The sequence below is a fragment of the Ahaetulla prasina genome, chromosome 3, assembly GCF_028640845.1.
Source record: "Ahaetulla prasina isolate Xishuangbanna chromosome 3, ASM2864084v1, whole genome shotgun sequence".
Classification (NCBI taxonomy): domain Eukaryota; kingdom Metazoa; phylum Chordata; class Lepidosauria; order Squamata; family Colubridae; genus Ahaetulla; species Ahaetulla prasina.
In genome coordinates this window covers 178,455,126-178,477,299 of record NC_080541.1, presented here as the reverse complement: position 1 = coordinate 178,477,299, position 22,174 = coordinate 178,455,126, and the positions used below count along the sequence as shown (strand labels likewise).

Sequence of the window (22,174 nt, the reverse complement as noted above, 5' to 3'; positions counted from 1 at the left end):
TGATTTTCTTTTATAACTCACTTAATAGCAATGATAAACTTATCTAACGAGACTGAAAACAGAAGAGCTCTTCTTTTCACAGATATCTACACTGTGTATTTGTGTTTCTCTCTCTCTCTCTCTCTGTGTGTGTGTGTGTGTGTGTGTGTGTGTGTGGATCTGCATCATGATATTATGTGAATGATGTAACTGATAATTTCATCAGAGTTTGTTACACAAATTATATATCCATTTCATTTGCATTATCTTGACATAGGTGTCACCATTTTGATTTCATTGCGGCTTGTCATGGATGCCTATGATTCTTATCTGCCTTCCACTTTGGCACAAACATGCTGGTTAATCTTTTTTAAATACCACATCCTCATGGTATTTGCTTCATTTCACTCCTGACCTACTTGAGGCAACTTTAGCTATCACTTTTAGCTTTCCAATTTTAAGAGAGCGTCTCTCCTCTTTTTCAACCCAGTTTTTGCTGTGGACAAGATATGGATCAACTCACTGACCATATAGCTGTTGACATTGGCAGGGGCTACAATCTGATCAGCTGTAGCTATTTTAGGCAGCAGAAAGAATAAACCTTCCCAAAGGAAAATTAGCTTTCTTATACTTTTACAGAAGGTTGAACTAGATGAAACTTCTAGTTCTTTCCAACTCCATGCTATGCTGTGATTCCACAATGCTGGAGGCTATCCTCCATGGCATTTTAGCGCAGGCTGCAGAAAAAACTGGACATCTGATTTTTGTAAAGGCAGTTGCCTGACTGGTGCTTTTTGAAATGTCTGTGTGAAGTCTTCTATGGGCCCCTTATAGATGTACTCTTGAAAAGCATGAACTCTGTGTTGTACAATATATTGATTTAAACAAGGAAATATAGCCAGGTTCTTACAGATGTCTGTCACTGGTGCTATCCAAAGTGAGGGAATTACAGATTTTCTGTTTTTTCCCCACAAGGAAATTGGGAGTGGGGGACTTCCGCTGGCAACGCAGACTTCGTGGACGTTCCTTTGGGATCGTCTGCCCTGGGTTTCGTCAAACCGTCCCTGACAGCGTAAATGGGCTGTCAAATGGTTTGGAATTCTCTCCCCTGGGAGAAGGGGGAGGGAAGAGTGGTCAGGTTTGGGTAGAGCTCCCCGGAAGCCCCTGGAATTTAACCAGGGGATCGAAGGGTGAGAGCTCCCCTTTAGCCTGACAAAGCTCCGTGCCCAGGGTGCTTCTGTTTATACAGAACGAGAAGCCGCGACCATCTCTGTGCCAAGATTTATTTTTAAAGAGAACTCAACACAGACAGAACAAAGTAGGAGGACTAGCAAGAATTTGCAAGTAATAAATCTTAACTTCAGCTCTTAAATAGCTTTCCTTTGAACTAACTTTCAACTTGAGTGGATTTAAAATGGCGTTTGCAATATACAAAGGAAAGTGAAACTATAAAAGGACAAAGGAAGAGAAGAACATAACAAGCTACTTTTTAAATGGAATGAATAAGAACTGTTAATGATTTTTTTTTCTTTTTACCTTTTTCTTTATCACAATGTTTAAGAAGAAAAGTTTATTGAATTTTTTTTTCTCTTTTTGGTAGATTTTACAGTTTAAGAATGGCTCTTAAGCAAACAGAACTAACTACTAAAATCTTGGAAACTTCTTCACTTCAAATATGGAATTTTTTTTTTATAGGAACTTTTGGAGGCTTATCTTTTCTTAATAAGTTTTTAAACAAGAGATTTTTACACCAATATATTAAAGATTGGAAATTCTTTATTGTTAGATGTTAAGCTGATTGGTGAGCAGATGGTGGAAAATGTGTAAGATAGAAGACAAGGGGAAGGAGAATGCTTAAGATGTGATTTTGATGGTATTTTTTTTTAATATATATATATAGGGTTTAATTTTTACAACTGACTTATTTTGGGTATAAGGTGTTACTATTTGATATATGTGAGGTATAAAGGAATGGGAAGATGGAATATTGTTTAACTTTTGGAGGACAGATAGAAAAATTTATGGATGTAATGTTGGTATTTGGTTAAATAGAATTTAATTGTTATAATTGATATATTTTGGATATAAGTTATAATTTTAATAATGTTATTTGACAGATGTAAGGTAAATTGAAGAAATATTAATATTAGCAATGTTATTTGATTTATGTAAGTGATATTAAAGATATGAGAAGATAGAATATTGTTTATTTTTGGAGATTGGATAAAAATTTAAGAATTTAAGCTGGAAATATGAATTATATTTGGGAGACTGTTTAAGGAAGAAAGGTATATTATAAAAGAATTTCTGATGAATACTGGAAGATGGAATTCGTCTTGGTCTTGATCCGATGAAGATTGGATATTAAAAACTATAAGATTCTGAAGACTTCAGGAGTGGAATGGATTGATATATATTTGGTGTTAATTGATGAAGATTGGATATTAAAAACTATGTATTTTATTGATGAACTGGAAATACTAATTTAATTGGAAGATTCTGAAGATTTTAGGAGTGGAATGGACTGATATATAATGGACTGGAAGAAGAATGTACTTTTTTGTTTCTGGAAGGGGAGTTAAGGTCTTAGAGAGAGGAGTGACTATGGATTATGACTTATGTTGTATTTTAATTTATGATTGTTAATCTTATACCCTGTACTTTGTTCTGGGAAGTCTCGGGGGTGGGAGGGGGGGGGGGGGGGGGGGGGGGGGAGATGAAGGATCAATGTAAAGGAATGATTGAAGATATGTAATTAAGAAATAGAAATAATTTGAAATGAAATCGGGGCTGCTCAGCTGCCATTTCAGAAGGGAATGGAAAGGGAGAGGAGAGAGTGAAGGAAGAAAGTAGGTAGGAAAGAGAGAGGTAGAAAAGGGGGAAAGGAGAGGAAGAAGAAAGGGGAAAGAGAGAGGGTTAGAAAGGGTGGAAGAGAAGAGTAGGGAAGGAGGAGAGGATGTAGAAAAGCGAAGGAGAGGAAGGATGAAGAAAGTAGAAGAAAGTAGAGAAGGGAGGAGGAAAGGTTTGTTAAGGAAGGAAGTGGTAGCTGGGCAGGTCCGAATAAGTAACAAATGAAAGTTAATGACTAATGTTGAATAAGAGACTGTATATTGAATAGGTTGTTGGAAAATGGAAATAAAACTTTTTTACTAAAAAAAAAAGGAAACTGGGAGTGGGGTTGTCACCATTTTGCTTGTTCAGATGTTGAATTGCCTATCTATGACTATTTCCATGTACTGCTAGCCGTGAAATTCATAGCAAGAACTACTATTCCCTTTCAGCACTACTTGAGGATGGAACCTTTGAAAAATATTTTAAAAATAGTAGGTGCAGAACTTGGTAAGCCTAGGTCCCACAATGGAACTAGTCCTCGAAGAATTGGAGTGGTAGCTCATTCTGCATTCTGTGAAGAGTTTCCAAGCAGTAGGAGGATGTAGTAACATATGTTTCTTCATAGCAGAAGCACAGTCAGCACAGAAGCAAAGTATTTCTGCTTTACAATACCTTGCTGCTGATTTGATGGTTGCATCATGGAAAGGAAGAAAGGTACATGCAGCAGATAGAGAGATTAAAATGGTAATGTGGTTGGGCTAATTGATTTGAGTGAAATATTTTTCTGGGTCATCTTTGACTGTTCTACTCACCCAACTTTTTGCTTCAGTTAATCAAATTAATAGCTTCCCTAAGGGAAGACATTTATCAATAGAGGGGAAATAGTACCCCCAGAATGAGTATTGTATCTTCATCTTACATAGTGAAGTGTGAATGTTTTTTCTATATATGTTCCTTTCTTCCTGGCAATGTATCTAGTCCTTTATATGTTGCATAAAGCAGGATGTGCTCTGGTAAATGGTAGAAAACCCAGATATAAGTGCTGTGACAGTGATCAGAAGTCTTCTTTCAAATATCAAGACCATGTTCCTCTAATGAACAAGGAAGACAAAATATTTCAGAGTATATTCTGTAACCCAATTCCTTTTTTTCTGTTCAATGTTTCAGCTAACCTGGTCCCAGAGAAAGTAACCCACACAATCAGCCTTTCCCAATCAGCCATACTAGTTGCCAGGATAAAGAATGGGAAGAAAACAGATATCTGGTGGAAAAGGAATGGCAAGTGCTCCCATCATCTAACTGCATGTCTGAGATAAGATCTGACCTTTTCCCAAGACTTCCAACTCCTTGGAAAAAAACTCTTAAAGCTTGAGTTTCTCTGCTGATATACAACTTTTATATTCTTAATAATGATTCAAGACCCCAAAGAATTTTGGTTTGTGGAGGTTATATCGATTGATATTCACTGAATTAGGAATTAAAACTGGGAAATGTCTATCTATCTATCTATCTATCTATCTATCTATCTATCTATCTATCTATCTATCTATCTATCTATCTATCCACCCACCCATCCCTCCATCCATCCCTCCATCCATCCCTCCATCCATCCATCCATCCATCCATCCATCCATCCATCCATCCATCCATCCATCCATCCATCCATCTATCTATCTATCTATCTATCTATCTATCTATCTATCTATCTATCTATCTATCTATCTATCTTCATGGAGACCCTGAAAGGGTTTCAGGTACACCACCATCCCCAGGAGTCCCCAGACCACATTTTAAAAACCACTGTGCTATAGAAGCCATTGATTCATTATGAATGGTCATCTACACATGGATCTATTTATTGGCTTCAAAATGGGAGCCTTTGACTTGTTTAGTTCCTCTACTATTCTATCTGCTTTCCTAACAGCAAAATCCAACTTCATGACTTTCTCATACCCTTGCATGCAAATCATATTCCAAAAGATGTATTTCTATTTCAGTAGTAGTTCTTTGTTTACCAGCCTTGACTTTTTATATTTTTCTTGCTTGTTTCTTTTTCTTTTTCTTTCTTTCTTTGTTGTGCAGGGACTTACTATGACACGATGCACCAGGGTGAGTTAAAGGAGAATAAGTCCATTCTGGTCCTGTCATCTGTTACCATGGCTGATGGTGGGATTTACAGCGCCACATTTATAGAGGACAGCCCTTTGTCAAGTGCCTTTTTCAGACTGATTGTGCGAGGTGAGATTGTGCATACCTAAGGCAACCATTTAATGCTTCCTAACATGTTTTTGTGGATGCTGCTTCTTAAAGAGAAGAATGCCTCTTCTTAAAACTGCATCTCCCAACCTACTGCTCAAGAACTACACAAACCAAACTCTCTTACTAGTCAAGAATGTTGACAGCATAGTTCTAAACATCAGACGTTTTTCAGATTAAGAAAAATTATTCTCAAATGGGTATTCCTAAAAAGAGCAATGCTTTTCTCTTTTTACTAATTGTTCAGAAAGAACATTTTAATGGTTTGATCATCTTCATCTGCAGAAATGCCCTTTTGTATGCAACAGAGATAAGGAAAAATTCAACTTGTCCATTCTTCCAGAAATGCCTGATACCATATTCTGCAGCCAATGATTGTTGGAGTTGAAATCTAATGAATCTGGAGGGCACTTGATGGAAAATAAATTGTGTCCTATTTTTATTTAATGCATAATATGACTTTTTTTAAATTTGAATTTATATCCCACCCTTCTCCGAAGACTCAGGGCGGCTTACACTGTGTTAAGCAATAGTCTTCATCCATTTGTATATTATATACAAAGTCAAATTTTATCGCCCCCAACAATCTGGGTCCTCATTTTACCTACCTTATAAGGATGGAAGGCTGAGTCAACCTTGGGCCTGGTGGGACTTGAACTTGCGTAATTGCAAGCAGCTGTGTTAATAACAGACAGACTTAGTCTGCTGAGCCGCCAGGGGCCCCTTTTAACTTTTTTAAGATTATTTTTTATTTTCTCCAGCCCCTTCAAGTAGTTGCTTATAAAATCAAGCAGGACAAAGATGAATGGGATTACCATATGTTTCTTGTAATATTTATCAAAGCAATCAGTAAGAATTGCAGCCTACAGGTAGTCCTTGACTTACAACCATTTGTTTAGTGGCTGTTTGAAGTTACAACAGCATTGAAATATGTGACCTATGACCTACGACTGTTGCAGCATCTGTTGGGAAATGGTCACATGATCAAAATTTGGGAGCTTGGCAACTGGTCCATATTTATGACAGTTACAGTTGTCCCAGGGTCATGTGATCTCCTCCTGACAAGCAAAGTCAATGGGGAAGCCAGATTCATTTTACAACCATATTATCAACTGAACAACTGCAGTGATTCACTTAACAACGGTGGCAAGAAAGATAATAAAATGGAGCAAAATTCACTTAACAATGTTCTTGCTTGGCAACAGAAATTTGGGAGTCAATCGTGGACATAAGTCGAGGAGTACCTGCACTTTGTTATTATAGATATGCTATTCACAAATAAATATACATCACTCAGCGTCTTATGATTTGATGACTCACAACAAGTGACCACGAAACTGTCTTTCCCTGTGGGATGTGTTCCAGATATGCTGGGAGTGTACCTACCATTCCCAAATAGCATGGCCAATGAAGGACATTCATTTAGGAAACACTGATATAAAGAAATTTGATTAAAAATTATTGTTAGGCTGAACTGAGGGCCTGTTTTTAACACATTGAGGTTGTTGCTAGAGACAGAGCATACAATGTATGAAATTATTGTTGTGAGTGACTCTACTGTAGTTTTTCCTCTCTAGTGTTGTCTGGAAACTTCATATGGTTATTCTTCTTGTCTCTCCAGGTTGTGCAGCCAAGAAATGGGGCTCATTTTGTGACAAAGACTGTCCTGATTGCCTGAATGGGGGCATCTGCCATCACATTGTGGGAGAATGTATCTGTCCTCCAGGATTCATGGGTACCCGCTGTGAAAAAGGTTAGGAGCCACATGTCATTGTTCTAGTGCCACCTATGGCACACGTGCCAGAGGTGGCACACAGAGCCCACTCTGTGGGCATGCTCGCCATCACCAGCTGCTCCTCTGGTCTTCGCATGCGCTGGAGCACCTGAAAACAGCCCAAAGAACGATTAAAAAACTGAGCTGTTTTCCAGGCCGTTTTCAGGCCGTTTTCCAAAAACACGTGTATATGCACACCGGCCAGCTGGTCTTTCGGTTTCCGGCGCTCCAGCACATACACATGCACACACTTTCCGGTTTGGACACTTGGTACTGAAAAGGTTCACCATCAGTGTTCTAGTGTAAATGGATGTTCCTGAGCCATGAATTGAACTTGAAAATCAGGAGTTTCTTTATTATAGTAGTTTTCATGGGCTGCAAGGAATATGTCTGGTGATTAAACACAATAATGGGGACCAGGATTGTGTCTATTTCCTCCTCTTTTTCCCAGGCATAAGAGAGTATGAAATCTAAAAATATACCTACCAAGAGTAACTCATTCACTTTTGAGTTTTAAATGACCGCGAATGACTACATGTTGCCACTGAAAGTCCAAAATCATATTTGCTGCCCAAGCCAAACCTGATCTGTGGCCTGCCCTGTGCTATAAAAAAAAAGGAGTAGGTCCCTACATACAGCATCCTTGATAAAATGTGACTCACAGGACCCAATCTGCAATTACATCAGGATAAACATTCCTTTTTGCATCAACGGTATATGATCACCAACGGCCCAGTCAAAGGAAGTGGCCATCTTTGAAGGATCTTCACTAAAAAATTGATGAGGGGCCAAAAATTGAGTGACTTCCTGTCTTTTTTTTTTTTTTTTTTGGTACATTTTGCAGACTGTAGAAAATCTGAACCAGTGATATCACAGACAGAATACCCTGATCTCCTTTGTTCTTATTCCCTTCTGGGCTGTTTGCAGTTGGGGAAAAATGAGGGAAGGAATAAAATGAATCACAAGAGAAGAATATGTAGACTCATGTGTGTGGGTGTCTGCCTGTGTGTGCGTGTGAGTATATATGTGTATACACACACACACACACACACACACGATCATCATCATTTTAGCCATTGTTTATCCACTGCATGATGAAGGCCTGTTCTGCAAGTTTCCAACCAATATGGCAAAAGCTTTCTTTTGCCAATTGGGCCAGCAATACTTGCTGAACACAAATACCTATACATATACTTATACCTATACCTATACATACACATACACACACACATATATATATATATAGAGAGAGAGAGAGAGAGAATATATAGTGTGTACATATATGTGTGTGTTATGTATATCACTGTATGTATATGCAAGAAGGAAGGAAGGAAGGAAGGAAGGAAGGAAGGAAGGAAGGAAGGAAGGAAGGAAGGAAGGAAGGAAGGAAGGTTTCCAATGCTTTCTGCAGCTTCCCACAAGGATGGGAAAGCTTCTCACAACTTAATTGGAAAGCCAATAGGAAGTCAGAAGTTACTTCTGCACCCACTGCTTTTTTGCCCACCAGTGGTCATTCTGCTTCCTTTAGGAAGGAAATATCTCTGAAATGATGACTCAACAGGGCATGGGTTGTCTGGTAAAAACAAAATTAAAAAATCCCAGAAGAAGGCAATGGCAAACCATTCTGTAACTTTGCAAAGGAAACTGCATGGATGCAGATGTAGATTTTTCTTTTTGTCATTTACAAAGCAAAGAAGAGGAAGCTGACGGCCAGATAGTCTCACTACTGTAATCTAATTGTGGAATGCCAATTCCATGCCCATCCTCTGGCATCCTACAGATTTACACATGCTCTTTTCAGTTATGGGTAGAAAACCATGCAATTTATTGCCTCCCTGAAACTCTGCAGAGAGATTAATGAATGTCCTGTGAGCAAAGGTATAATTGTGAGATTAGTTCTAGGAGATATGGGAACAGGATTATATAATTGCTGGAGTGAAAGAAGTTTTCTGACAGGAATCTTCCTGCTTTTGCAGCATGTAGAGAAGGCCGGTTTGGGCGAAACTGCCAAGAGAGGTGTCCCAATGAGCAGGGCTGCAGAGGCTTATCCTTCTGTCTGCCTGACCCATATGGCTGTTCCTGTGCTGCTGGGTGGAGTGGAGTACAATGCAACTCAGGTATGTCTATTTGCAATTGATCTATTGCAGCATCGTGATATTGTCATACTTACCCAGGTAGCAAACATGATCAAATGGATGGAATGAGGAAGGAAAGTCCAGAGCCGAATTACTTTTCAAAAGGCAAAAGGAAAGCTCTGGACCACTAAACAAAAATTCCCAAATAAATAGGTAAAACCACTGCTCTATTAATTTCTTTTTTGTATTATTCTCAGTAGGGTTTGGTCCTTTTTTCATCCAGGAGATTCCCCAAAGATATCAAAGGTTGTTCCTTACACTTTTCAGTTTTACCGAATTACTAAATAGCATCAGGACTAATGGCACCCAGCTCATTGTATTTTAGAATCTCACTTCATAAAGAACCAACTATCTGAAATGCTTTGAGAATCGTATGTAGAAAAATTAACATAAAGTTAATATTTTACCACTTATAGATAAATGTTCAGATATTTGAATTTGATTTTTTTCAGTAAGTTCAGGCAAAATAATATTTATCAAGATCATTTTTGTAATAAACTCATTCTAACTCTAGCGAAACAGAAGAAAACAAGAATTATATCTGACGAAAACAAAGAATGAACAGCAAGGGCTGTTGCTATTATGCTTAATACATATACACTTTTGATTTCATTGTCACCATCAGCAGAACAATCACATGTTCCCTGGAAAATATGGATATGGAAAAAAAGTAGAAGAGTTTCTGCTTCATCCCAGACACAGGATGGTGCAGAAGCTTTGTTGCTTTCTCTGTTTGGGCCACATTTGGCTCATAGCCAGGAGAGAGTAACTTCCTCCTTTTGTTTCTTCAAAATAGTTTCTGTCCTGCTTGGCTCCAGCATAGAGACAGAAAAAGAAAGATGCTTGTAAGCAGGAAGTTCTACTAGGTGAAAAAAATGTTTTAAATGTAACCCTATCCTGACTGCCCAGCAATAGTTTAGGACAGTGGTGAAATCTGAACCAGTTTACTATCGGTTCATTGGCTGTGCATATGTGCTGCGTGTCAAATGCACCCTGCACGTGCACATGTGCAGTGCGCACAATGCACCAAATGCGAGGTGCACACGTGCACGCAATACACACCAAAAGGAGGCATGGGGTAAGTAGAACAGCATGCGGGGGGTTGTGATCAGCTGTGGCGTGGGATCTTTTTTTTTTACTTTTAAAAGCATTTTTTAACAACCTATTCAGCTGAATAGGTTGTAAAAATGCTTTTAAAAGTAAAATAAGGTTCTGACAATCACGCTGCTCAGCTGTGATCATCAGAACCTTTTTTTTACCTTTTAAAAGCATTTTTTACAACCTATTCCTACTATTCGGGCAGGAGAAGCGAGCAAACTGGAAAGAAGCGGCAAATGAGCGACCGGGTGATTGGGTGGGCATGGGCGGGAGGGAGGGGCAGGGATTTTTGCTACCGGTTCTCTGAACCACCCGCCGCCATTGCTAACGGATCAGCCAATCTGGTCCAAACTGGGAACATTTCACCCTGGTTTAGGAATCCTATATTGATAAAGTTGACTCTTTCCTCTTCCAAGCAACATATACGTTTTGATAGGCTTCTGTAACAGTTTAAAATCAGAAAAAGCCACTTCTCGTTGTGTTCTGCAGCAAGGAAAATTGTATGGAAAAATTCCGGGTAGGAAATTAAAAGTGTCCTTTCAAAAATTATGTTTAGGAAGGAAAGAAGCCTTTTGTAAATCCTTCTTTCTGATTGTACTGCATCAGTTAAAGAACTAGATAAACTACATGTAAAATACACACATGTATCTGTATATCCAACAGGAAGGAGAAAGATTAATAAATGCTCTAACTAAAATAAATGTAATCTGTCATGTTACCTTTGACCAATAAGCTTGGTCTTTAAGATGGGTAAAATTGTTGAGGCCCTAATCCCTCTGTTCTTTCCCTAGCTTGTTCTCCTGGCAAATATGGCCCTGACTGTACCTTGGAGTGTAACTGCCAGAATGGAGGCACCTGCAATCGATTCAGCGGCTGTATCTGTTCATCTGGTTGGCATGGACAGCATTGTGAAAAGTCAGGTAAAACAAGAGTGATAAGAATATGAATGATATCTCAGATCTTCCCAATATGAAGTAATGATTTAGGTTCTGGGGAAAGAGGAGGAGGTGTTAAAAAGAAGTCTGGGTGATAGCTATGCACATGAGAAATTGTAGGGTTTGATTATATGATCAGGGTTGCCATCTTGACCTTTTGGACCAGGGGTCTCCAAACTTGGCAACTTTAAAACTTGTGGACTTCAACTCCTAAAATTCCCCAGCCAGCATGACTGGCTGAGGAACTCTGGGAGTTGAAGTCCAAAAGTCTTAAAATTGCCAAGTTTTGAGATCCCTGTTTTGTACCCTTTGCTGCAGATTCAACTGTTAGGTTCTTTTATAATTTATGCTGGCAGTCAGGCAGGATATTAGATTTTTAGTGCAAAAAAGTTAATTGCACACAATTATATATAAATATATCAGATATTCACATACAAAAAAGAACATTTTCTTATTTGTTTTCTTATTTCAGTTCAAACCCCTTTATATTTTTGATTTCTTATGGTTACACACCCACTTTTAACCTTCAAAACTTTCTCCACTCAGACTGTAAGTGCATTTCAGCCATCCTGTTCTTACTCCTCATTGATTTACTGCTAAGACTTTCTTGACTTGTATCGCTTTACAGCGTAGCTCCTAGATTTCTATTACTTTATCTTTTCGCTCTTCCTCCCACGCTGTTTCCTCTTTATTTCCCCAGAAAGACTTGTTTTGCTTCTCTCAGGAAGCAGCTGGATGTGGATCCAGTTTCTCTCAAAAGGTACAGCTGTCTCTCATCTTCTCCTGTTGAGATGACTCTATTCCTCTATCTCAGACCTCACTCTTCTGCCAGTGGAAATTTTCCTTTGAGTGAATAACAGAATGGCAGAGTTGGAAGTGCCTTGGAGGTCTTCTAGTCCAGGGGTCTCCAATCTTGGTAACTTTAAGACTTGTAGACTTCAACTCCCAGAGTTCAATGTATTTTATTTTTGCTGGATGAGGAACTTTGGGAGTTAAAGTCTTTATTGAACAAAGTTGACTTTGTTTCAGATTGGTCTAAAACTTGGCAACTTCAAATATCAACCAACAAATGCTCAGTCTTACATATTGGTAAAAAGAACCCCAATATCAAGTACAAGCTTGATGGACATTACCTTACTGACGACCCCCTACCTGTCAAAGACCTTGGAGTTTTCATATCAAATGACCTAAATGCCAAAGCCCACTGCAACTACATAGCAAAAAAAGCTCTAAGAGTTGTAAACTTAATTTTACGTAGCTTCTTTTCCAAAAACTCTACGCTACTAACCAAAGTATACAAAACATTTGCCAGACCTATTCTTGAATACAGCTCATCCGTCTGGAACCCATACCACATCTCTGACATTAATACTATCAAACGCGTCCAGAAATATTTTACTAGAAGAGTTCTTCACTCCTCTGAAAACAACAAAATACCTTATACTACCAGGCTTGAAATCCTGGGTTTAGAAAACTTACAACTCCGCCGACTCCGACATGATCTGTGTTTAACACACAGAATCATCTATTGTAATATCCTTCCTGTAAAAGACTACTTCAGCTTCAATCGCAACAATACAAGAGCAAACAATAGATTTAAACTTAATGTCAACCGTTTCAAACTTGATTGCAGAAAATATGACTTTTGTAACAGAGTTGTTAACGCTTGGAACTCACTACCTGACTCTATAGTCTCTACTCAAAACCCCAAAATCTTCAACCAAAAACTGTCTACTATTGACCTCCCCCCATTCCTAAGAGGGCTATAAGGGGCGTGCATAAGAGCACAAAAGTGTCTACCGTTCCTGTCCTATTGTTCTCTTCATTATAGTATTATATGCATACTTTTACTTATACTTTTACTTATATATACTTTTTCTCTCATGATGAATTATTGTTTATGTTGATGAATGTATATACTGTTGTGACAAAATAAAAAATAAAAAGTCCACAAGTCTTAAAGTCGCCAAGGTTGGAGACCCCTGTTCTAGTCCAACTCCCTGCTGAAGCAGAAAACCCTGCTCCCTGGTATGTCTGGATCATTTTTGGCAGCCTTCTTCCAGCCCTCTGGATTCCACAAGAGTGGCTTCTCCTCCTTTCTCTGTCATAATTCTTGGTGAACTATTCTAAGTGGTTTCTGACTTCTGATTTTCCTCTCCTTTCCTTCCCCTTTTTCCTCTCTCCAGCCATTCCCAGCAGGGACTATGACAATTCGCTGTGGCCAACTCACCATAGCCAACTTGCCACAGCCAACTGACTGCAGGACAACTTACCACAGCCAACTCACTGCAAAACAAAGAGTTACACTAATATCGAAGAAATGGTGGAAAAGAATAATTAAAAGAAGGATGCAAAAGAAGGGACAGAATGAAATGGGAATGACAAACTTAAAATATATATATTATTTTTTAAAATAATTAAATTGAATTATCCTGTGGCGAGTTGTTCCGCAGCAAGTTGGCCGTGGTGAGTGATCCTGCAGCGAGTTGGTTATAGTAAGTTGTCCCATTCTGTCTTCAGCATGCCTTTTTTATATAGAATAGAATAGAATTTTATTGGCCAAGTGTGATTGGACACACAAGGAATTTGTCTTGGTGCATGTGCTCTCAGTGTGCATAAAAGAAAAAATACGTTCATCAAGGTACAACATTTACAACACAATTGATGGTCAATATATCAATATAAATCATAAGGATTGCCAGCAACAGGTTATAGTCATACAGTCATAAGTGATATTATATTATCCCAGTGTTTCTAAATAACAGCTTTTCTAAACTGTGGGCTCTTACCTGCCTGCTTAATACTTATAAGTCCTCTCTCCCAACTTCTAGAAAGGCACATGCTTATGAATACCAAGACACAAATTCTTAGTAGGAAATACTAATGAATGATTGTGATCTTGGTGGGAGACCTATATAGATATCCCCACACATTTGGTTCACTATTTAGTGAATATGAAACATTTCCCTTTTGTATCAAGTTTGCCTCTTAATGAAATATTATTTTATTTATTTATTTTGGGATGTGTTTTCAACATTCATTCAAGTCTAGCCCTGGAATTTTCTAATATTTCTTATCCAAGCACTAACTAGAAGCAAATCTTCTGTTCTTCATATCAGAGAACAGATTAAATCAAGGTTCATTAGGTTCTATCATCTAGCTTGGTAGTTATTTTACTAATTTCGTCATGCATGCGTGCATTTTATCTATTGCCGTAATCCTAGTGGTTTGTATATATCAAAATAAGTAATAATTCATACATTATATTAAATCAGAATGAGTATATCTCTAATACATGTCATTAGATGTGAATGAAGAGAGTGGATAAACATCATAAAGTACGTTAAAAAGTTTTCTCAGTGCAATGTAATGATTTAACCTTATAATGGTATTTTCTGCCAAGACCGTATACCCCAGATCATCCACTTGGCATCTCACTTGGAGTTTAACCTAGGCTCCCAGATCATGGCTACCTGCATAGCAACAGGCAACCCACTTCCTGTGCGTGATAACATTGAACTACGCAAGCCCGATGGGACAGTGATAATAGTAAGAATTTGCCCATTTATGTGTTTTACTTTCTGTCTGATTCTGTACTGTCATGTGAAGTCTATCCCCTTTTCATGAAACTTTTCTCTGAGTACTGCAACAAACAGTGACCAAGGCTGGGAAGACTCCCTGCCTCTGAATTCTGCCTGGTACTGGTGGCTCCTTCTCTCCTCTGGCATGCACACACACCCCACTTCCTCTCCTATGGTCATAGCTGTGTCATGAATTGCAAAAATGGCAAATTCTGGGGGCCCTGTAGAATTACAGATGAGTTCATGAAAATTAGATCAGCTGATGAACTTCCCAGGGTGCATCTAGTTTCTATGTATTATTTTTCTACATTGGTATTTCAGGATATCCCATGTTTGAATGGAACTTCAAGAATATGGTTGTTTTTTTCACAAATGTCTGTTACCAGATTCTGGCAAGATATGATGGTGTTATTGTCTCCCCTTAGCCCACAAAAGCCATCATGGAAAAGGATATGACAACCTGTGAGTTTCAAGTGTCACAAGTGGTCTCTTCTGACTCTGGCCTCTGGGAATGCCGTGTCTCTACTACTGGGGGACAGGACAGTGGCAAGTTCAAAGTTACTGTAAAAGGTGAGAAGGCAGGGCAGGTAGTGACACATCACAGTTGATGCTCATTCTCTGCTTCTGAGATGCAGAAAGATAACATAAATTCTTCCAGAGTTTCTAAGCTTTGTTCTATTCTGATTGTTCTCTATTTAAGAGGAAGCTCTATCTTCAGCTTCTTTCAACTAACACTTATCCAGGCAAAGGATGGTTATTAAGGAAAGGTTGCTGTTTTATTGAAGCATTAGTTCCCAAACAAAGGAAATTATTATTGGATTTTTAATCAAGGTAAAGATTGTTCAAAGGATTGTGCCAAGTCCAATCCAGGGAACAGTGATTTGAGAAATTACTGATCGAAGGTCTTTCTTGATCAAACGATTTTTCCATCAAAGCAGGAGATACATTCTTACCCTTTTTGTACTCATTTGTAATGAATTCTCCAACTGTCTTCTCCTTTAGTGCCTCCAGTGCCATTATGCCCTCCCAAACTTCTGGCCAAGAAGAGCCAACAGCTGGTGATATCCCCTGTGGGGCCTATTGCAGGTGATGGACCCCTCATTTCCATCAAAGTCCTCTATAAACCCCAAATCGGAAGTAGCTGGTCATCTATTGAAGGTAAGGAATTTGTTATATCTGGAATGACTTTTTATGGCATGTAGCAATAGCACTTAGACTTATATATCGCTTCACAGTGTTTTTACAGCCCTCTCTAAGCAGTTTACAGATTCAGCATATTGCCCCCAATAATTTGGGTCCTCATTTTACCCACCTTGGAAGGATGGAAGGATGAGTCAACCTTGAGCCTGGTGAGATTCGATCTGCCAAACTGCAGACAGACGGCAGTCAGGAGAAGTAGCCTGCAGTACTGTTTTCTAACCACTACACCACCACGGCTCTTCAATACATAGGCTGGAACTGGACTTTCAGATCCCTTCCAATCCTTCCATTCTGTTATTTATCTCTCCTTATTCCAATTAAAGAGATTTTCAATTCCCTAAGGTTACATTACGGACATGTTTATGTTTATGTGGGGGGTTGCTTCTGGCCTTGATTTCATAGATTGCTTCTCGTGGAGAAAAGAATTTTTATTTTTTTTTATTTTTATTTTAATCAAATTTATATACCGCCCTATCTCCCGAAGGACTCAGGGCGGTGTACAGGCATTTAAAAACACATAAATACAATATAAAAAACAATTAAAAAACTTATTCTAAAAAGCCCGTTAATTTAGAATTAAAAATATAGAATAAAACCCAATTTAAAACCGATAATTTAAAATCTAGCTCAGTCCTGCACAGTTAAATAAATATGTTTTAAGCCCGCGGCGGAAGGTCCGGAGGTCCGAAAGCTGACGAAGTCCGGGGGGTAGTTCATTCCAGAGGGTGGGGGCCCCCACAGAGAAGGCCCTTCCCCTGGGTGTCGCCAGACGACATTGCCGCGCTGACGGCACCCTGAGGAGACCCTCTCTGTGAGAGTGCACGGGTCGGTGAGAGGTATTCGGTAGCAGTAGGCGGTCCCGTAAGTAACCCGGCCCAATGCCATGGAGCGCTTTAAAGGTGGTCACCAAAACCTTGAAGCGCACCCGGAAAGCCACAGGTAGCCAGTGCAGCCTGCGCAGGATGGGTGTAAAGAGTGTAAATCTTCTGTAAAGAGTAGCATCTCGGTGTCCTATTTCAACATAGAGCTCAAACAGGCAAATATAGGTAGCCCTCAACTTACGACCCCAATTGAGCCCAAAATTTGTGTTGCTAAATAGACAGTTACATGAATTTTGCCTCATCTTATTACTTTTCTTGTCGCAGTTGTTAAGTGAAACTCTGCAGTTTGTTAAATTTAGTAACATGGCTGTTAAGTGAATTTGGCTTCCCCATTGACTTTGCCTCTCAGAAGGTCACAAAAGATGATCACACGATGGCTCCCTAGGTGGTTGAGTGGCTAAAACGTTCAGCTTGTCGATCAGAAACGTCGGTGGTTCGAATCCCTAGTATAGGTCTCCTGCGTGAGCAGGGGGTTGGACTAGACGACCTCCAACTCTGTTATTGTTACAATCCCAGGACACTGCAACTGTCACAAATGTGAGCCAGTTGACAAGCATCCAAATATGGATCACATGAGCATGGGGATGTCGCAACAGTCATAAGTGTGAAAAATGGTTGTAAGTCACTTTTTTCAGTGCAGTTGTAACTTCAAATGGTCACTAACGGAATGGTTGTAAGTTGAGGACTATCTGTAGTCTCAAGTCAATTCAGAGCAGCAAGTTGCTAAACATCAAAACATCCTTGGGTTTCCTTGGAACCAACGCAGATTCTTTTCCACTGAAGAAAAACAATATGGAGAATATTATTGCTAATCTGTTTCCCAGCAGCTTTTTGCATTAATTCTGAAGATGGTTCTTCAGCCATCTAAAGCAGGGGTCTCCAACCTTGGTCACATTAAGACTTGTCGACTTCAACTCCCAGAGACCCTCAGCCAGCAAAGTTGGCTGAGGAACTCTGGGAGTTGAAGTCCACAAGTCTTAAAGTGACCAAAGTTGGAGACCCCTGATCTAAAGCATTTCTTGGAGTGGACTGGAAGAATCATAAAATAGCTTCCTCACCCTTTTTCTTCACTACAAATGTCTACTAAATATTCCTTTGGATCTAATCCTGCATCTACTTTGGCTATACTTCTTCCTAGCCATCTAGACAAAAAAAGTAGGAAATTCCAAATTCTAGATCCCTAGGGTATCTGCTCAGCCAGTCATGAAATTACAAGCTATATTTAGCAATATACACAAGAACTGAATAATATATATTATTCCTCAGGGAATACTTCAAAGATCCTAGACCAGGGCTGTCAAACCCACGACCTGGAGGCCAGATGCATCACGCACTGGCCATATCCATGCCCAGTTTAGCAAAGTGGGGGAGGGGAAGTCCCAATACATCACATGACAACGCTGTGATGATGCGAGTTTGACACCCCTGACCTAGACTAATGATGTTTGTCTCTGCAGTAGATCGTAACAGAAAATTGATTATTGTTAGGTGGAGCAGCTACAGAGAGCTCTTGATCCCAGTTACAGGGTTCTGCCCATTGAGCTTTCTGTAATAGAAAATAGATAAAGCAGAACATTATATGAAACCCTTGAACTAATGGCTTCTATACTGATCAGCAGTTGATAACATCCAGAACATCACACTCATGAACCTGCGACCTGTCACAGCCTATATTGTAAAGGTTCAGCTAACACGCCCTGGAGAGGGAGGAGAAGGTGCCACCGGCCCAAGTGCTATCATGGCAACAGATTGCAAAGGTAAGTGCTTAGTATTTGTTCCTCAGATCTATAGTTTGAGGGTGTGGAAGAGGGAGAAAGATTATGAAATTAGAGATTAAAGATAAAGCAAAGAAGAAATACAAGACAAAGAGAAAAAAAATCCAATTTACCAATGGGTGGCAGCTTTATTTTGCATTTTATTTTGTCTACAATATATTCTAAGAAGCAATCATGCGCAGGTTGTGAGAACAAAAAGGATCTATTTGTTCTGGCTTGGAACCAATCTTTTTCTTAATGTCAATCCAAGCTCTCTGAATTTGCTGTAATCCTCCTTTTTAATATATGTCGATAACATGCTAGCATTTTCAATTTGGCAGTTTGGCACCTACTCAAAACTGGCTAACTTTGAAAAGCTTTACAGGATCAGATACAACTGGTAATTTGAGGGGTCCTTGGTGCTCTCTGAGCTTGATTGTTTCCTTGCAGAGATTTCATTACTCAAACTAGGTAACATCATCAATAATTCGTCTGCAAGAAAACAACCAAGCTGAAACAGCACCGAGGACTCCTCATTTCAACCTTGAACTGCAAATATTCTCTATCCATACAACTGGTACAGTACTTTGATTGATCAATAGGATAACCTGGGACTTTTAAAAAAAATCTGGAAGAAGGTAATAGCAAACCAGTTCCACAACTCAGAGGAGAATGATAGCAGAGAAAGTAGCAGAAATGGAGCAATTTAGTAAGTCACTATAACAAAGTCAGCCACTGGCTAATTGTTCCAATTCTGCTATCTTCTTCATTTTAGGAATGAATTTCTGCTTGAATCTGCTTGTATCTGCAGGATGTTACATTTTGAGTAAGAGGAGATGAGATGCCATCCTCAAAATTAGTGAAAGGGACAGGAAAGAAAGACACTTCCACATGGCATTTGTGCTTTATACAAGGAGAACTGCTCACCTCAGCTAGCATTACCTTCTCTAATTGCTGGAAAAGAAAATGCTTTGCAGTTGGTGGTGCTATCTTTGATCATCTTCAGGGTAGGAATAGTGACTTCCTGAAGTTTGGTACAGCAACTAATTTACCGTTGCAATTGTAGAAATAGCAAGTGTAATTGTGTACTGCATTACAAACCATTGACAAGGAAATTCTGCACAAAGTTCAAGATAGAGGAATCCAGAATTTCTTGCTCCTTTGTGCTATTTAGAAAGGAATCTGATGTATTTATATATTTCTCTATTTCATATAGAGCCAACAGCCAAACCTGTAATTGAACGTTCATTTGTTGAAGGGAGCAACAATCTACGTGTAAACTGGAATTTGCCCAAAACTGACAGTGTGGGGTCGGGATTTCTTGTCCGGCTCTATGATGCAGCCAAAGAGCTTGTTCATCAAGAAAACGTTAGTTCCATGATTGTGCAGTCAGCATATATTCCGAATCTCAAATTCAAGGAGGATTATAGCCTAGAAGTAATGGTCTATCACTGTACCAGCTTGGGACCACCATCTGATCTCCACACATTCAAGATCAACAGTAAAGGTAACAAATCTGTCACTTCTAAAATGAACAGGATGGCTCTGGAGTGGGGTACTCAATATAATCCAAGTAATCTCTTATACCAGGGCTCTCCAACCTTGGTAACTTTCAGACTTGTGGACTTCAACTCCCAGAATTCCTCAGCCAGCTTTGCAACTTCAACTTCAGCTTTGCCAGCTGAGGAATTCTGGGAGTTGAAGTCCACAAATCTGTAAGTTGCTAAGGTTGGAGACCCCTGTCTTATACAATATATACAATTATATCACAGGGTTTCAAAATATGCCAGACTTTGACCATAGATGGCCTTTAAAAAATCCAAAATTCTTCCCACTGATGTCTGTCTATCTGTCTGTCTATCTGTCTATCCATCTATCCAGTTATTTATTATCTAACTCAACCTGCAGTGGGAAGGAATTTGGATTTTTTTTTAAGCCATTGGTCATACAACACAAGCGATCTTGTGCAGTGATTTCTTTGAATTTCCTGTTTTGCTGTGGGAAGTGGAGGGTATCATAAAGTGCTCATTATATTTCAGCATGACAACCATGCTGATGAAATCCCTCTCAAATAGGTTGCCGGCTCAGCAGGTGAATTTTGTGTAGAATCTGCAGCAGTTCCATGATAGGATCATTGAACAAAAGTCAGCTAGTGCAAGGGTCTCCAACCTTGGTCCCTTTAAGACTTGTGGACTTCAACTCCCAGAGTTCCTCAGCCAGCTTTGCAACATCAACTTTAGCTTTGCTGGCTGAGGGACTCTGGGAGTTGAAGCCCACAAGTCTTAAAGGGACCAAGGTTGGGGACCCCTGAGCTAGTGTATATAGTTTGTAATAAGAACATATAAAGATTGCACTTATTCTCAATATTTAAATTTTATACCTTTTTAAACACCTTTAAATATTTTCAAAAGCCTGATGTGCTTTCAGCAACTCTGGCTCTTCAAAGCCTAGAAGACTGATGCAGGAATGTTGCCTGGTTCCATTGCCATTTCAAGAATTGCTGGGAAACAAGTCACTACATTGCAAAAAGTTTTCAGAAGCACCCCAGGCCTTTAAAAATAAAAGGATAGATGACATATGTCAGCCAGTTTAAACACTTTAGATAACTCTTGTATTATCTTTGAATCTGATCTGAAGATTATTCTACATATTTTTAGTAATGCTTAAAAATAGAAAAAAAAATCTATGGTGGATTGGAGAGTCAACCACAAAAGTAAATTCTTAAATGAAACTCTTCCTCATACAGATAGTGCCCGACTTACAACCACAATCGCACCCAAAATTTCTGTCACCAAGCAAGGCGATTGTTATGTGATTTTTGCCCCGTTTTAATGACCTTTTTGCCACAGTTGTTAAGCGAATCACTGCAGTTGTTAAGTGAATCAAGTGGTTGTTAACTGAATCTGGCTTCCCCCATTGACTTTGCTTGCCAGAAGCCAGCTGGGAAGGTTAAAAAAGGTGATCACATGACCCTAGGACAATGCAACTGTGATAAATACATGCCAGTTGCCAAGCGCTCAGATTTTGATTACCTGACCTTAGGTATGCTGCAAAGGTCATAAGTGTGAAAACCTGTCATAAGCACTTTTTTCAGCGCTGTTGTAACTTCGAACGGCACTAAACAAATGTTGTAAATCGAGAACTACACGTATGCTAATCCCTAATAGAAGGCCCCAAGTGCCTAGATGATTGTGGCACAGCATGGGCATATATTCCAGGCCAAAAAAATCGATTGCAGAGCTAACAGCTGTGCCATTTGCCTCCTCTCTCAGGACCCTCATCGCCACGCTCTCTCTTGGTGAACCCCCTCGCTGATAACTCCATCAGGCTATCCTGGCTAGCTCCTGAATACTCTAATGGGGGCATCAACAAATACATTGTAGAGGTGCAGCAGCTGGGAGGCAGCAGTGATCCACAATGGATAGACACAGAGAATGGCAGGGATACCACAAAGATTATCACAGGGCTTAATGCCAGCACAATCTACCAGTTTCGGGTGCGAGCCAAGTCTTACGTACTGGGCGAGTGGAGCCAGCCTGCTAGAGCTGAAATCCTGGGCGATGGTGAGTGGGCCAAAAGCTTATTTGGTTGGATGGTGCAATGAAAAAATGGAAGTGGGAGAATATTGGCAGAGAAAATTTGTTCTCCAAACAAGCAATGGCAACGATCTTGGCAAGATAGCTTAAGAACCCACAAGTAGCAAAAAGCCATCTTTATTGTACTGTTTGCTGGGTGTGTACCACAAATCC

At 39.4% G+C, this 22,174-nt stretch overlaps 1 protein-coding gene across 4 annotated transcripts in view; it reads left to right on the top strand.

The window, feature by feature from the left end:
- Positions 1–22,174, top strand: part of TIE1 (tyrosine kinase with immunoglobulin like and EGF like domains 1) — a 47,027-nt gene that overhangs the window by 7,436 nt on the left and 17,417 nt on the right. For 2 of the 4 annotated variants that reach the window (XM_058176939.1, XM_058176941.1), the window contains exons 3-13: positions 3,979–4,089; positions 4,894–5,049; positions 6,689–6,820; positions 8,818–8,958; positions 10,866–10,994; positions 14,413–14,558; positions 15,016–15,160; positions 15,593–15,748; positions 18,288–18,428; positions 19,642–19,932; positions 21,698–21,988. In XM_058176939.1, the coding sequence (XP_058032922.1) occupies positions 3,979–4,089; positions 4,894–5,049; positions 6,689–6,820; positions 8,818–8,958; positions 10,866–10,994; positions 14,413–14,558; positions 15,016–15,160; positions 15,593–15,748; positions 18,288–18,428; positions 19,642–19,932; positions 21,698–21,988 (1,839 nt within the window). The remainder of the gene's footprint in view (positions 1–3,978; positions 4,090–4,893; positions 5,050–6,688; positions 6,821–8,817; positions 8,959–10,865; positions 10,995–14,412; positions 14,559–15,015; positions 15,161–15,592; positions 15,749–18,287; positions 18,429–19,641; positions 19,933–21,697; positions 21,989–22,174) is intronic. The other 2 variants (XM_058176940.1, XM_058176942.1) reach the window with 2 other exon arrangements.